The following is a 17,303-nucleotide window of genomic DNA, read 5'->3' as shown; positions in this document are numbered from 1 at the left end:
AAGCAAAACTGGCAAACCAGGGCTTTGAGAAGTGCGGGCACACATCCGGGCAGCACCCAGACTGCTCGATTTGGGGGGTGTTGGTCCAGTTCAAAGGGATTCCCAGCCTGTGCCCGGGACGTCCAGTAGGATTTGACTCAGGCAAGAGCATCTCTGCTCCCTCCTTGCCTTTCCCGGATTAGCTCTGCTGGTGCCTCACGACACCCCTGGGTGAGCTGGGCTTGCTTTCCAGTGACTCCAACATGTGTTCTCATGTTTAAGTTCCTGATTTGTATGCACCCTGTTACTTAACCCTTACGAGGCTCTTCTGAGACAAGAACCAGTCGGCATCCCAAGTATTCCATTGGGTTACACAGACCTACCCTGCCTTCCGGGGACTTGAGGGTGAGGCAGAGAGAGTGACACCAAACTAGTGTCCTCCGTGGTTTGGGCTGCTTCCCCCACCCCCAGCCCGTGCCCTCTTGTACCGGCTTCGCTTCAAACTATCCAAATTGGAATCGGCTAAACCAACTTTTTTTTTTTCCAGTCTTTCCCTCCTTGTTTTGTTTTTCCTTAATTTTTCAGAAGTCTGGAAGAAGGGGATTTGGGATGATACCATCATTCTCTCACTTCTCCTTTCATTCTGTTAACAATTTTTTTTGAAAGAAGCTTTGATTTTGAAAAAGATCATGCACCTTAAAAATTTGGGGGGCTCCAGAAAGTCATTTCAGCTAAGCTGTAAACACTTCTAGAAAGCTGAAAATGAAAGAGGAGCTGGCCGCCCAGGCTCCCCCAGGGGACCTGGAGCCATCACTCCCTTCACGGTGCCTGATTTCAGAGATGAAGAATTTTCAGGGTGTGCTGGAGGCAGGGGGCTGCGGCTGGCCAAGACCAGACTGCGCAGAGCAGCCTTGCTGTTCTCACCGTCCTCTCTTCTCCACTAACCGGTCCCTTCCATCACCCGGAGATGAACTGGGAAGGCTGGTTATTGACAGCTGGGCAATTGGCACAATAAAGTTTAACGGTTTACATCCTCTTGTACGATTTTGTCGATGTTTTCAATGGCTCACCTTCTCGGGTGCTGGTTCTCACACTTGTACTGACTCGCTCCTTCTTCTCTTTCCCTTCAAGCGTGCAAACGCAAAGAGCAAGAACCAAACAAAGACAGGAACAATTCCCAGAAGAAATCCCGCCTGGTGTTCACCGACCTCCAACGCCGAACACTCTTTGCCATCTTCAAGGAGAACAAGCGCCCTTCCAAAGAGATGCAGATCACCATTTCCCAGCAGCTGGGCCTGGAGCTTACGACCGTCAGCAACTTCTTCATGAATGCCCGGCGCCGCAGCCTGGAGAAGTGGCAGGACGATCTGGGCACAGGAGGCTCCTCATCCACCTCCAGCACTTGTACCAAAGCGTGATGGGAGGACTCTCGCGGTTGGGCACAGGTCACCTCCAGATGGGGACAACCGACACAAAAGAAAACACAAAGGAAAAAAGACACCGGATTCTTAGCTGGGGCCCTTCACTGGTGATTTGAAAGCACAATTCTCTTAAAAAGAAACTTCTATTCTAGCTGTAATCATAGGCCAGGTGTTCTGTTTTGTTTTGTTTTTAATGGCTATGGAGTCCAAGTGCAAGCTGAAAATTAATCTTTTTAACCGGACATTGTCCTCTCAGCATGCTGAGCATCCCAGAAACCCAAATGAGGCCTTCCTGGAGCGAAGTGATTCCAGTGTGGTGTCAGCCAAGCTCGGGATCTCGCCAGATGTCAACAGTCCCACTCTGGGCCCTGTTGCAGTCAGAGTTCCCACCTGTCACAGTGGGAATTTGGCCTGTGTAAAGATTCTGAGTTTGGGCTCCTAAGATGCTACCATAAGAGATTCTTCTAGCAACAAGAATGACCTCATTTGCTTTCCAAGTGCTTAGCCTCATCATACCACAGTACACCAAAGTTCACAGCCATAACATTTAAAAAAAAAAATCAGAATAATTACTGAGCACAACTTTTAAATACGGAAATTTAAAAAAAAAAAATCCAAGGACCTGTTTTTCCAACTCAGGCATCATTCCATTGAATGGTTTGGAAAGCTTTAAGTTGATCCAGTTTACAATTTTCTTTTCCTTACCTCCTGGAAATCTCACGTGGTCTTGGATCCATCAAAAAAAAAAAAAATCAGTTCTCTTGAGCTCAACGTATCAAGCACAACGTAGATAAACAGAGAAGTAAGGAAGTTTCTGGATTCACCACATCTGGATTTTCAAGACGCTGATTGTGAAGTCATTAGGGAATCGTTGGGAATATGGCTTCAAGCACATTTTGCAGTTTGCTACAAATTCTGTTTGTACATAATGCAGACGCACACTCAGGAGGCCAATTTAACTGTTACGGTACATGGAGAAAATGCAGCATTTTAAAAGATCTAGATTTTTTTAGATCATTGATGTATCCTCCTCGGTTATTAGTCACCTGGTTCCTCCTATTGTGCATTGTAACTACCACATGATCCATTCTCACTATTTCAGATTTCTGTTGTTTCCTCATCCATCCCATCGGTAGGGACGTTTTTCAGTGTTTTCTAGCAAGAAAAAAAAAAGGAAGTAATTCAAACCACCATACGTGTAACTCATGAGGGTCATCTGGTCCCAAATCTCTTCCATTGTCGATTCATCCTTGCAAAACAGCTGAGTAAATCTGGAGAAAACACAGCACACCAAAGAAGCAGAATACTGCAAACCAAAGACATTTATTACTTGCCATTTTCTAGCCTAAAAATACTGTGATTACTTTTAGAAATCAGAAAACCTCTGCAACTCCGAATGGCATTCAGCTCTTGCATTTGGCTCACCATCAGGCTGAGCAGACGGGCTAGCGAAGCCACCCCGGGGAGTGGCTTTGCCACGCCAGCCCTGGCTCCTGGCTGTCACCTTCCCACAGCACGCGGAAGAGCGCCCACACGACTCTGGGAGGTTGCGAAGGTCACGATGTGCATATTTACCAGTGAATGGCCCCAGGTGGGCACCACGGGGGAGGGGTTCGAAGCAAGCCAAACGCTGCAATGATTCTTTACAGACACTTGAGACTGACTTTTTTATGAATTACTTAATCGAAACCAAAGAAACTTTTTCTGCACCTAATTCTGCAACAAACAAAACTGTTCCATTAAAATGAATAAATAAATACGTAAATCCGTGAAAATCACCACCACCAAGAAGGAAGCACGCCAGAAAACAAAAACAAAAAAACCCCACAAAATCAAAACCAAAAACAAAACAAAACAACAACAACAAAAAACACAAAAAACAGCGAGACACACTGTGTTTAAACAGACCTCTTGGGACAATTTTTGGAAGCAGATTTTAAAGAAAGGGTTGAGACAGGAATAGATATGAGGAAAAGCCTCGGCGGCTACTGCTTCATTTGACAACTCACGCGGTAATCTTAAAGTTGAAGATTGTCTTTAATTTGTGCCTATGCAGTTTTTCAAAAGAACACGGAACAGAGCAACAGAAACCTCAACAGCTACAATACCAAAGATGAGGATTTCTCACATCTTTTGTTTCAATTCGTTATCTCCTCTTGTCTGGCTAAAATACTAATAGCGTCATTGATCTGTGGGAAGGTAATCAATTTTGTTTCTGAGCAACAAAAGGAAAGGGTCATTGATTTGATTTTATTGTTTCCCTTTAATTTTGTTTTATGGCTTTCTACCCCAACATGGAATCTCTCAAAAGGTTCCATGGACTCCAAGTTTAAGATGTTGGGATACTGAACTGTTCTCTCTACTCCTCGGAGTTTGGGGAATAATGTCACTTGAATGTTCTTTGCTAACCCCTTAGACTTGGTTCCTTCTATGTTCAGAGTCTCAGCATCAGGGGAGGGAAGGGGAGTGAGGGTCAGGGTCAGAGGTCTTGGTGACACATCCTCTCCTGAACCACAGAACCAAAGAGTTTATAGAGGAATCAACAGCCTCATTTTCATGTGATTGCTACATCCTAACGGCTTCATTTGGGGGAGGGGGGAAACATGTAAAAATAATTGCCAGTTTCTACTTTTCTATTAGCTTTTTAAAAATCGGCTGTAAAGTTGCATTTCTAAAGAAAGAGATATATATATAATATATGAATACATATATAGATTCAACTTGACATTGGTGATAACCCCAAATTCTTGCTGTCCGAATCCATGTCTTGTTTTGGTCAAGTGCTTCATTTATTAAGCATTCAGTTCCGAATTCTGCTCATTTCTCATGCCATCCCAGAGCCCAGAGTCCGTTCTCCACTGTGGATGATTTGGAGTACTCAGATTTCTGTGAAAGTTCCTGAAAAGGTTGAAAGTCCAACTCCAGCATTTCAACATTTAGCCTGTTGATAAATGGATCCATGGTGCAAAGGAGTTTTTATTTGTATCTGGAGTCATCTCTAGTCTACGCCTCAGCCACCGTCAAGGTAGCGAGTGGGGTCTGTCCATGAGGCCGAGCCCACAGCTGGGCTGGGGCCAGTGGGGTGCTTGTCTTCTGTAACTGCTGGGGAGGCTCGGTGGTCCATTCCCACTAACTGTGAAGATGAGGCCAGTCCAGAAGGTGTTCTCCAGGAGCTACCCCGTCCTATCAGGGTGTCCAGATCCCCTCGGTGAGCAGATCCACCGAAGGGACTTCTCACAGGGGAAGCCCAACTTGTGTTGCGATGGGCTGACCAGGTTTCCCCAGGGTGGCAGTTACCAACCTGTATTGACAGGCCTGTGTGCAACCACAGCAGGCACTGGAGTAAGGCAGTGATACTTACTCCTCGGGGGCTTGTCTCAAGCCTGGAGGGAAAACACAAAGCAGGGTTTGGGGCGAATCCCAGCGTCCTGCCCCCGAGTGCCCCATTGTCCGAAGTGCCACCTCCTTGCGCCCACCACGGGGCTCTCCCTTGGCAGGGGCAGCAGTCACAGAGCTTTGAAGGAATATGACTCTCCATGGCTTTTGTACTCCATCCGATCGCAACATTTTCCAGGACTTTTCCTGGTATCCTTTTGTCTCTTGCTCATACCCCATGTCTTCTTTGTCAGACGACTGAGAAAAAGAGCATGTTTCAGCCGGGGAATGATCCATATGGGTTGATAAAAAAGGAGTTTCAGCTCAGCCCTTTCTAAATGAAATCCTTGTGACTTGGGGCCAGTGTTTTGGAGATTGGATTGAGGGAACAAGCCTGCTTGGTTTGGTTAGCGATCCTTTGGCACGCTAATCTCACCATTTGGGTTCCGGCACCCTCTGAAGATGTCAAAACCCAAAGAGGCTGCCTTTGTGGCCTGAGATTTCCGTAGTGCTAAAACCTGTTGTAGCCACGTACACGCCCTCCGTGTTGCTGGTGACCCGAGGAGGACGTGATGATGCAAAAGGGGCAAGAACTTCCCTCCAAGGACATTTGTCAAATGTTTCTTACTGGATAATGTCATCCCAGAGAGAGGTGCTTGCTTCTGGAAAATTATTTACATACATCTATGAGTACACATGTGTATTCATATATTTATGGATCAGAATTATAAGCCCTACAGAATTTCAATTTGTGAAAAATCTGAAAGCAAAAAAAAGATCCTGCCAATTGAAAGGTAATGAAATTTGACCCAGTGGGTTTCCTCAAGCATTTTTAAAACTTAAGTTAATCATTTCAGAGAAAATAACCATTTGGACTTGGTTAGACTTGAGGATCTGTTTCTTCAATCCAAAACAATTCCAGGCATGCCTCAGCCATCAGCAACAAAGTGGACAGTGTAAAGGGACAGTCTAAGCCAAAATTCACATTCTTGAGGCAACAGAAATCTAGAGGCTATTGAGTGGAAAAAATAACTTTTCTTTATTCCTGTAGAGAAATAAGCTTGCTTCACTTTTGTTTGCAATGTGATTTTGGTACTGGGGATATAATTCTTTCATCCTGGGAAAATTTTTTAAAGAGCCAGTCTAGTTCTTTTTTAAAGGAAAACAACAACAATAAAAACTCAACCCTGATACATAAAGGCTTTTCCAAAATGTAAAATGGTAGGTTGTACCACTTAAAGGGGAGGAAAAGGAATGAGGTGCTCAGGAGGCCACTTCCTCTGGAGAGGTCAGAACATCAGCTTTGCATCTTTTGCCATGGGCTCTTGGCTACTGTGGGCTTAGAAAATGTAAGCTAATTTTCATTTCAGCCTAAAATGAACCCAGAATTCGGAAGGTAGATCCGACACACACACACACACACACACACACACACACACATGCATTTTTGTAATTCAAACGGTATATTTGAAAGCCAAATATAAATACCTTTTAGATGATCTGTCATTTCATCTGACCTGTGCTGGTCACCCACCTTTTAATGCCAATAAATTAAAGTTGAACTTTTTTTTTTTTTTTTTAAATCACTACTACCTGGTATAGGCTGGGAAACTTTCCCACTTTTGAAACAATGCTGGTAGAATTATTGAAGTGTCTGACTACCATTACCCAAGTGTCATGACAATATACCTCTGCAGTGAACTCTGATTTTCAGCAGGTAGTATAGTAGGAATTTTTAAAAATATAAAAAGAACAGCCTGAGTCCCAATGTTGTTGAAGAATAATGGACTCTATTAAAAAGCAGAGGAAAAGGGATGATACATGTGTTGAAGGTTGACCCTAAAGCCCAAACACAAGTCCTATGAAAGTAACTGCCATGATTCTTAACAGATCAGAGATGATTTTTGTTGTTGTTGTTGCTGCTGACACTGTGTAGTTGGACTTGTTAGCCTAACCAGGAAGAGTGGGTAAGAAATGGTAGATAGAGAAGGGATAGAGCTGGTGTGCCTGTAACTTTCAAATATTCACATGCAAGACTGGATAGCTAAATAATTTTGTACATTTAGCTAAGACCAAGTCACCTCTAAAACAACAGGAGATTATAGTTTTCAAATAAGGCCCCCAAATCCTTACTAAAGGAAGAGGGGGCTGTTTGTTGTATAAGTCTCATAAATTAATGATATTGGCTTTAAATATGGCTGTCCCGATGCCCATTTTCTGCCCATGATTTATTTCTTTCTGAGGGAGAGGGGTGAGGGTTTGTTTTAGAAAGTCTCAGAATGTGTTATAAAATACCAAAATAATGATTAATGTAAGGCCTTATGTATAGGTAGACACAAAGCCTATAATTGAGGCCGATTGGGCTATTAGATGAATCCCATAGGGACTTGAAATGCTCATTGTTCTCAGATACCAAAAGGACTCTGACAGTCTGAGACAGGTTAAAGTGAGAGCCCAAGCTGTCCTTATAGGTTTTTGAGTTTGGTTGACTGGAATCAACTTGCTGAGACCTTTTTAGTGGAGAAAATGTGTATAAGGGAAAAAAAAAAAACCACATTGCTACAGGTCTGTTCATTCCATGGAAGCCTTCCACATTGCTCCATCTTCAGCAGCAGACATTTCACAGAGCATAAACCTTGGTAGATAAGTTTGCCTAAAGCTTATACAGTCTGTCAGCGTGGATGTATATGGATTTAGAGACATCTCTCGACATGTATTCTCATAGCTGTCCTTATAGCAACACACATTACCTATGGGTGTCCAGACTGTGCACAGACATCTCCATACATGTATGCTGTCATCTGTTACAACAAATGAGTTCAAATGATCACTTAACATCTATGTGAGACTTCTACAATGTGCATTGCTTTATTTATTATAACATCAAAAACTAAAGTGCAGGAAAGAAAAGTATCCCAGCATCTTCATGGTGTACACTTGGAATTACTTTCATTTGGGCACATCCAAGATAAACTCAACTTTCAAGAAACCTTGGATATTGTTTAATCATCTGTGTAAGAATGACACATATGCTTGATGACTTCGGTTGAATAGCTTTATTCTGGATCTCTCATAACTACAGCTAAATCCAAAGACCTGGAAAAGGACAAGAAAGAAAAAAGAAAAAAAAAGGAAAAAAACAAAAACAAAAAAAAAATAGCAAAGTGCAAAGTCATAGGAGAAAAGTGGGCTCTGGTTTCCAGGGTTGAGACAATGGGATGTGGTGTCGTGGGGGCTGCACCAGCTAGAGGGGGAGGTGGGGATTTTTTTCTTTGTGCTTGTCACATCGAAATGGTCTTTATGAACGTGAGGAAGTTTTAGAGGTTATGATTTCCTGCTTTATTTTCACTTAGCTATCGAAAGAGGCTATACATTTTGTCCATCAAAAAAAAAAAAAAATGAAGACCGTCAAAAAGAAACATTTTTCCCCCCTTTGTCTCTTTGGGTTATGACCCAACAGGCTATGTACCATTAATGTAATTAATTTATTTAAATTAGTTTCTAGCACACAAATGTATAGGATTTTGGTAATTAGTTCATCATCTTAGGTTAATTTTACTCCTCGTGCTTATTTATCGAAATATAGACCAATGGTGCATCAGAGATGCAAGATTTCTTTTAGGATTCTCTTGAAAGATGGTTTGCTTTATAAAGCAGTGAAAATCTGTTACAGACAGGGAAAAAGTACAGGTTACCAAAAAAAAAAAAATCAAGGTATTTTTCCTTCTCGAATTAACTTTGAAAATAGTTTAATGATTATTAAATTATTTAATTTAAGTTTGCAGCCCCACCTGGTACCAGGCAAACGTCACCTTTTAATTATTGGGGCCCTCAGAGCCTTCCTATCGTAACTTATTTATTTAACTTATTCAGCATCTACAAAAGGTGCACTGTATAGTTTATATTTTTTATTTAAAACAATAGAGAGCACTGCAGTTTGTTTGCTGTCAGAACAACAGAGCAAAGTTTGTGGACGAGCAATGACTATTCAACCCGAACCTGTGCGTTCAGAAAACACATGTCGAGACCCTGCTTCACCAGCCTGGATTTCGGGGCTTCTTTACAGAAACTGGAAAAAAATAAATAAATTTTCAAAGATCATAACAGCAAAAAGAGAGAAACCCTTACACTAGCTGCTTCCAAGAATGAACTCTGTATGTGTGTAAAACAACAAAACAAAAAGGGAAAAAAAAAAGCAGAAAAAAGAAAAAAAAAAAGGAAAAACTTTCTATTTCTAGTGAGAACCAAAGAAGGCTACCTCACTGACTTTTTCCATTTGTAATTTTAATCGTGTTGATGACACCAAAGATACCAAAGATTTCTTTCTCTGTGCGGTCTGCATTTTGCTTGTGCTCTTTTATAATTTTAACTATTCTCTCTGACATATGGTATGTACAGCCACAGCTCAGATACCCCAAAGAAATAATTATCTATGTGACGGTGGCTGCTAATTTGGAAAGGGATATTTTCTGTGTTTCTCTCATTTGTTCACTGTCCCCTGCACATGTTCAGGATGCAAGTTCAGATGCTGCTGTAATTGGACTCCTTAAATTCCAATTCCAAATTGGTGAAGAAGACTGGTTGGAAGTGGCCTTCAGTCTTAGCTGTGACCTCTGTCCCCGCTTTGGAGCTATCACAGTAAAGATTTCTAATTAACTGAACCATAGAAATTCTAATCATTGAGCGAAAGAGCTGGAAGGGACCTTAGAAATTTAGTCCAACCCCCAGAGGCTCAGAGGAGTGAAATAGTTACCCAACCGTCTAGGGGCAAAGCCCAGACAAGCCTCCTCCTGCCTTCTGCTCCAGCGCTGTACCCATTGCTCAGAGCTACCTGTGCATGAGATGGGCCATATGTTGGCAGAGAGGAAGGGGGCAATCCTTTAGCAATGAGTGGGGTCTGGGGCTTGTCACTTAACATTTTCACTCTGTAGAAGCAGCCACAGGCATTTCAATGCCATCTGGTTAGCATCTCAACATAAAGTCACATAAGATGAGTTGCTTGCAAAGGTGGCCAGTCGTAAACTATTAAAGCTCATAGAGGGGTTTTTGCCCTGGAAGTAGGCATTGATCCGTGTGACCACTTTTGAGCCTCTGCATTGCAAAGTGTTGTATATAGAAACGTTTAATTCAGTGAGAAGATAAAGTCCATTCTTGGTCTGTGGAGTTTCATTATTATGGATATTTTTAGGTCATATTTATCAGAGAAAGGGAGTTTGATCACTGCACAGGTGAGTGAAGCTGTTCAGCTTTTGTCTTTTTCCTCTTGACGTGTGGGTGTTTATACTTTGTTTCTAGGCCAGCTCTGTATATATGAGAAGTTTAAGCCTTACATCCTTGGATCCTTAGGGATTATTCATTGTAAATGAAAGATAACCCTAGAATTTCAGAGGAATAGATAGATAGACCACTTTCAGAAGTGATTAGTTAAAGTTGCTTCTCTCTTCCCTTCTTACTCATAAAATTAATTGGTCCTCTGTAAGTTTCTTTTGATTCCATTAAATGATTAAATCACTATTAAGATCCATTCCTCAGAGTGATTTGTATGTTAGCCAATGAATCATTCTCAGCTTTTGACCAGATGGGTTTTAGACATATGCAAAGATCCACCTCTAGTCTGTATGGCTCTTTATTGAGTACTCGTGTTTTTTACTTCACATACTGTACTTGTCTTTGAGCTTTTTAAGAGACTATTAGACAAAGAAACTAAGAAGGGAAAAGACCAGTCAACTCATCCACCCCATGCATCAAAAGATTAGCTGGTAGAGGAATTTAGAAGACAGATTGACAAGACTAGGAGACACATACCCCTTTGCAGTTTCCCATACAGACACCTGTGAAAGTTCTCTCTTGTTCAGACAAGCTCCAAGCTCCATCTCCCCCCGCCCCCCCCCCATATGAGGCAAACTTGCAAGGCCTTCCTTCCAAACAGCAAATGACTTTGGTTTTCTTCCCAAATTCCTATTAAAAACAGAATTTTCAGAATACCTGGGAGACATAAGAAAGAAGATCTGCTGTTTGGGCAACAGAGTGCTCCCCTAGAAGCAAAACAAACTCCACCCTCCCCACTACCAAGCCCCCACAAGAGGGAACCCAGAGAGAGTGATTGCAGCCTGAACACAGAAAACATCCCAATTGGCAGTCTCCTCCTCAGCAACCCCCCCCCCCGCCCCCTCCCAGCCTCATGCTTCACTTGCAAAGTGTGACATAACCACGGGACGAGTGCCTTGCTTGAACCAAAGCAACGATTTAGCCAGTCTGGACCTCTCTGTGCTTTTTTTAATCCTTCCTGTGAATACCTCAGCTTCAACTGGGCCTCCATACAGTAAATTGGTGGGCTTATTGTACTGTGGTGCTTTGCAATGCAACCCTGCAAAGAACAAGATTTGTACTAATACCAAAGGTTCTTTCTCTCTGTCTCCTCCTTCTGCCTCCCCCATTCTTGTCCCTTTTCTAGTTTTTCACGGTTCCAAAGCTTTAATATGAACCTGGGCATGTTGGCAATGCAGACCGCGCAAATCCTTACCGAATTTTCTCAGATATACCTCATAGATAATAGTGTTTAGAGTAATGTTATTATAGCGTATGTAATAAATTATTCACTGTTTCTTTTGGTAACTGTGATTTAAAAAAAGAAAAAAGAAAAAAAAGCTTTATACGTTTTAGGTTGTGCTTTTGTAATAGACAAAAAGGTGCGCTTAAAAAAAATGTATGTTCTTTTTTTTTTTCCCCTTTGGATTTTATTTATTCTGGATTGGGGAAAGTTGCAGAATGAGCCCAAAGTTTACAGTTTCATATTTTGCTGAAGAAACAATCTGTGTTCATTTGCTCTGTTGAAAAAAAAATTATTTTCTACATTTGTGCTACTTGGTCTGAACAATTAATTGTTCTGTGTTAACAGTGTAGTATTATAATTAGCAACTGCCAATCAGTGCTATAATTTTATGCATGAGGCTAAAAATTTAGCAGTGTGATGCATTGTGGTCTTAATAGCAACATTTTTCATTTTGAACTAGATCTTCCCCTTTGGTTCAATGGACTTTATTTATGCATGGGTGCCGATCGTTTGTTAGCAGTTGTTGAACAGTTGTGTATACATTAAACTGTGAAAATGTACACAGTTCAGCCTCAGACATTGGTAATATTGGTTTTATTGGGAGATATCTCACCTCAAAAAAACCTTTACATCTATTGAGATTTCAAAATGAGTCCAATTGAATCGAATTCAAATTTTAGGAGAAAAGTCATTCCAAGTTTGAGTTACCAACGTGCATTCCACAAATCGGGATCCTCATAACTGACCAGCAGTACCACTGTATTTGAGAGGGGTTTGGAAACAAACATTGAAAAAAACAACTCAACTCTGCATTTTTAATTTCCTCGAAAAGGAGTCACTTTGGCTTTATGTTCATGACCTCAGACCTAACTGGCCGTGTTAAATGGAGATATGAAACCATCCAGCCCTAACTTCTCCAAGATCTCTGCTTGGGAATGCCCACTTTGTGCTTGTTTTTTTTCTGATATTTTGTGGTCAGGTCAATTCTCAATAGAAACTCAAATGGTGTTAATAACGGTAATTATTCTGGGCTTTTTTTTTTTTTTTTTTGTCCATTTTCCTGGACAACCCCACCAAGTGTTCCAGTGATTTGGGCAAAAATAGATGGCCATTCCCCAAAACATCACCTGTGCAGTCATATCGTGGTTCTTCCTCTCAAGGGACAGACGTGACCCTGTTTCTCGCCCGACAATGTTTCTCCTGTCCTAGAGGGGAGAAACCCAGTTTTGGAAAACCATCTTTGTTTAAACTCCCCAATTACCTGAGGCCTCTATATCTCAAAAGGCATTTTACAGTTGCAGTGGATTGGGCAAACTTGCTCTTTCTTACATTTGGGGTCTGAAACTCATTCTCAAGTTTCATACCGATTTCCCAAACCAATATGCTTGACGTAAAGCCAAACCAACTTCCAAGCACACTTTATTCTGCATAGGAGAGTGCAGTTTGGGAAACAGCGGTGGGAAAACAGCAATCTGCTATGCAAATTATTAGAAACTGCCGACCAGTAGAACGTTCCTATTGCCAGTCAATGAGAATTTTGGGGAATGCGCTTTCATTAATGGAAATATTTTTTTTAATTTGGCCTTATAAAGTAGATTGTGATAATGAGAGCTTTGTAATATACAGTCTTTTTAATTTTTTCCCCTGGTTAATTTGCCAAAGATGGGATTGGATACCAGAATTTTAAGTTGGCTTCTGTTAAGACAGTTAATGATTGTAATAGTGTTCAATCTTCCAGAAAGCTTTGTATGTTCTTCCGCAATAAACAAAATAGATCATTTGTTTCAGTGAAGTTCTCCTCACACTCACAAACCCACAAACTATTCCTCTTGATGGAGATACTGAAATATCTACAAAGTTCAAATGCATTTTCATCCAAAGTAAACAGAGGAGTGTCTGAGACATGAGCGTGCCCAGCCCTTTTTATGACAAGCAATGCATGGGTCTGGCTCACTAAGATTTGCCAAGAAGACTTGTCTTATGAAACGCAAGGAATATTTCGTTATGCCATTTTATGTCCTTTTTTTTTTTAAACTTTGTGGAAAGTGATATGTTGAATCAAGTGTAAGCTGAGTTTTCCAGACAACTGAAGTAGCTACATCGTGAATGTTATTTTGTTATTAAAGGGTTTTTACTCAATGCTTTGTGCCAGTGGATGTCCTTTCCTTGGAGACACAGAACTATGGAATTCCCTCAGCTTGGCCTGGATTTCACTTCTCTCATGGGGGAACGTGGGCCTAGCCTGGGAAATTAAAGTCATGGGCTAGAAGGTAGATTTGGGCATTAGGAAGAGATCTCCATGAGTGTCACTTTAAAGAGAGCTGGGACCAAGCTTGCTAACTTTCTCTCAATCTCTCTCTCTCTCTCTCTGTCTCTCAACCCCAGCACTTCTCTGAGATCCCTTGGCCTTGAGCACATGCCAGCATGAAAGCAGACCCCAATTCTTACAGAAAAGGCAAGGAAGAAATCACAGCAACCCCAAATCTTCAGTGGCCCACCAGGCACTCATCTCTCCCCAAGCTGGGCTTTACCAGCCAAGGCTATGGGTGAACCATCTGGTTTGCTTTACCGTCTTGTCTACTGCAAAGCATCCAGGTCCCCACAATCCAGTGGGGCTCTTTCAAACCAGAATCCCCCTTACCATCCTTCCTCTGCATCCTGGTTTAGCTGTTTTATCTATAACTTTGTAGACAGTTACTTGGCAAACAAAGAGAAGTATGAGTAGGTTCTTCTTGTCGTCTTGTTTCTAATTTGTATTTTAGCTATTCCCAGTTCTTGGATCTGGAAAGATACTAGAGGGAAAAGGAGACCCCACTGCCTCTCTGTGCCTTGCTCATCTCTGAGGGGACCGTGCATTGCCCATGCTGTTGATCTTTCATAGGAGACAGGCTGAACCACAGCTGTTGAGTCAACCAAGAACAGGGCATAGTAATGCCTATTTTATCTCTTCTTGAAAGTCCTACTAAAAAGAAGAACTTGGGATTTCCCACACACACCCCATTTTCCTTGCTTTGATTCAATTTGGCATTTTAGTGTAAGAGTCAATTTGCTCTCTAGGAAATTTTTTTTTTTTCAGATTATGACAGGGAACCTGCTACCTAGGAAGAAAGATGAAGTATTTGAAGACTAGCTATTGAGTCGGTTGTCATACCATTAACAGATACTTCCTTGAAGGCAGAATTTATTTCCTTTCTTACCGTGTCATTTTGTATCTAAATGGTGCCAGCAAGCTTTTAACCATGCAAGATTGTAAGACATCTGCCAATTGGAATTCCTGAAACAGGAAGACTTTTTTAGAAGAACAGGTTCTTCACACTAAAAAAAATTATAAAGAACATCTAATTTAGGCAGGCAGGGACTGAGATGACGTGGGCAACACCTTGGTGCTGGTTATTCTTTCAATCCATATCTCCAACCACCAGATCTTGTTTCCTCCCCTCAATCCTAGAGCAAGCAGTTCAGGCCTTTCTCCCTCAGTCCAGGATGCCAAACAGTTTTATGGACAAAAATGATTAGGATTGACCAACGTTTCACTTAGTTCTCTTCTCCATCCTTTGCTTTTCTCCAAGAAGGTGTTTTCCTGTACTGCAGAGAAAAGAGCCTAGCCATTTTTTTCATCTTTCCTATTCTAATATTTCTATACAAATTAACGTTTTATTAGTACAAGTAAAGTAGGTTCTTTCTTGGCCAATGAATTCTTAATAGAGAACCTATTCCTTCCACCAAAGTGAGTGAGAACAAATTCTAAAATTTTTTTCATGGGTTTTTGTTCTCATTATTGAGTGAATCCTGGCTTTTCGCTTACTTTAGGCCCTGACCTCAAAGGTGTTGCTTTGGGGTATTAAAAACACCTTTTAATTTCACATCTTGGCCTGTAGGGCTTGAATCCTTTCTTGCAATCTATTGGTTGCCTTATAGTTTCAAGGGTGACTAGGACGAGGGAAAGGAGGAAGAGGAAAAGAGAGAATAATTTGCCCCAGCTCTATTTAAAGTTTTAAAATGTAAAGAAGAGACTTACTAACCCATTGGGAAATGGCTATAGAGCGGTTAACCCCCACTGTACCCATTCAGAGCCCCTACTCTGCCACATGGCTTCTAGGTCAGCTCTTCCAGAAACTCAGCCTTGTAGTAGAAACCCTACCTTTCATAGGTCCTTATCCAGATTCTAAGATGACAAGAGATCAAAGAGTCACATGCACACCTCTTGTTCTATTTCCTTGATTTTTCAAATATTATCTCCAAGAAAATCATAGAGGAAAACTTTAAACTTTATTTTTAGTCAATCCCTTTGATATCACCTCTTATATTTAAAATCAGGAAAACACACCCATAAAATTTGTGCTCCCTTCTGTTTTGAAAAAGTAAACTCACATGCTAGTTAATCTACATTCTTATTTTTCTTTACACTCTGAGCTATATTTCCAAAGCATATTATAACACAGATTTCACCCCATCTCAGACATGTTAAGTCAGACTGTGCTGAAAGATTTTCCAGGGATGGTCAACAGGGTATATGTTCAGTGGCTGCCCTGAAATCCTGGTGGGGATGAGGATCACACACCATTATCAAGGGGCTGCTCACCCCTTGATAAGCTCCCAGTCCTTTGGAAGATTTCTTTGAATGTTAATTGCATTTTTCAATTTTGCTCATTTCCCACCCTGATGTTTTGTCCACAACATTACTTACACTGGATTCTTTCTATTTTTATTCCTATCATTAAATGGTAGTGCTGTAAATTCTGCAATTAATGTCAAATAAACTGCTTTCATTCATTGACCATGGCTCACTTGGCTTCTTTTCTGTTTTCATGGGATGTATTAAGCATCCTTCTCCTATTGCATCCCATTGCAGTTTTATAAAGAACAATAAAATTACTTAGCTTAGTAAGATTGCAACTTCATGACCTCTCACAGGAAGTGAGGCACATTTTATAATCAACAAATCTATCAACCATGTTATCAGCCACAAAAGGTTAGGGATACCCTATAACTACTGCCTTATTCTTAACCCACTAAAACATTAAAGATGACCTATCCTAACCCTGTCCTTGTACAGATACCATATGAAGTCATATGGTGATTTAAAAAGGGGATCACTGTATTGTCACCATATGAAAGAATGAAAACAAATAAATTTGGAGCCAGAAACATCATTTGGAATTTAGGCTCTGCCATAAATTATATGGCTTTTGGCAAGTCATTTAAAATCTCTGGGCTTCAATTCCTCCAACAAAGTTAAGGTTAGGATAGGTTATATCTGAAGTCCTTTAAATCTCTTGCTAAATTTTTTAAAGATATTTATATTTGCTATAGGTCATGTCTTATTATTTTTTTAAAGTTAATGAGTTAAAGGAGTTCTTTTATTCATTTTAAATTTAAAATCCCCTAGCTGCAAAGGAGTTCCATTAGGTAAACCTTTGGTCTAAGTGAAAAGACCCACCTAAAACCCAGCCCATGAAGCACTAAGTGCCTTTATCTAGGCTAGTGGTTTTCAATTCTGGATATACATTAGAATCACCTAGAGAGCTTTTAAAATATACTGATACTTAGGTTCATCCCAGACCAATCAGATTTGACAAGGGGTGGACCCCAAACATTTATGTATGGGGGGGAGGGTAGCTTTTGTTATATAACAAACCACTTTAAAACATCGTGACTTAAAAGAAACAGCCATCTTTAAACACATGCACACACACACTCAAAAGAAACAACCATGTTATAGCTCACAATTTTGTTGGTTGTCAATTTCGACTGGTCTCAATCAGGTGGTTCTTCTGGTGTTGGCTAGCTCATGCATCTGCATGTCGGCTCCCCAAGGGGACTGACTAGTCTAGGATGGCTTTTGTTTGGACCCCCTGTGGCCTGGGAATGGAGTTAGTATAATTGCCTCTGCTGTATCCTACTGACCAAAGAAAACCATAATAGGTCCAGCCCAGATTCACAGGAAGAAAAATGAAAAGAGACTCCAGCTCTTT

At 41.0% G+C, this 17,303-nt stretch overlaps 1 protein-coding gene across 1 annotated transcript in view; it reads left to right on the top strand.

The window, feature by feature from the left end:
* ONECUT2 (one cut homeobox 2) overlaps positions 1-16,105 on the top strand; it is a 61,486-nt gene extending 45,381 nt beyond the window's left edge. The window contains exon 2 of the mRNA XM_072822391.1: positions 1,111-16,105. Coding sequence (XP_072678492.1) covers positions 1,111-1,397 — 287 coding nt within the window. The 3' untranslated portion in view covers positions 1,398-16,105. The remainder of the gene's footprint in view (positions 1-1,110) is intronic.
* The last annotated feature ends 1,198 nt before the right edge of the window (positions 16,106-17,303 follow it).

Source organism: Canis lupus, chromosome 1 (assembly GCF_048164855.1).
Source record: "Canis lupus baileyi chromosome 1, mCanLup2.hap1, whole genome shotgun sequence".
NCBI lineage: Eukaryota > Metazoa > Chordata > Mammalia > Carnivora > Canidae > Canis > Canis lupus.
The sequence above is the reverse complement of the archived record's forward strand: the minus strand, read 5'-3'. Positions and strand labels throughout refer to the sequence as shown.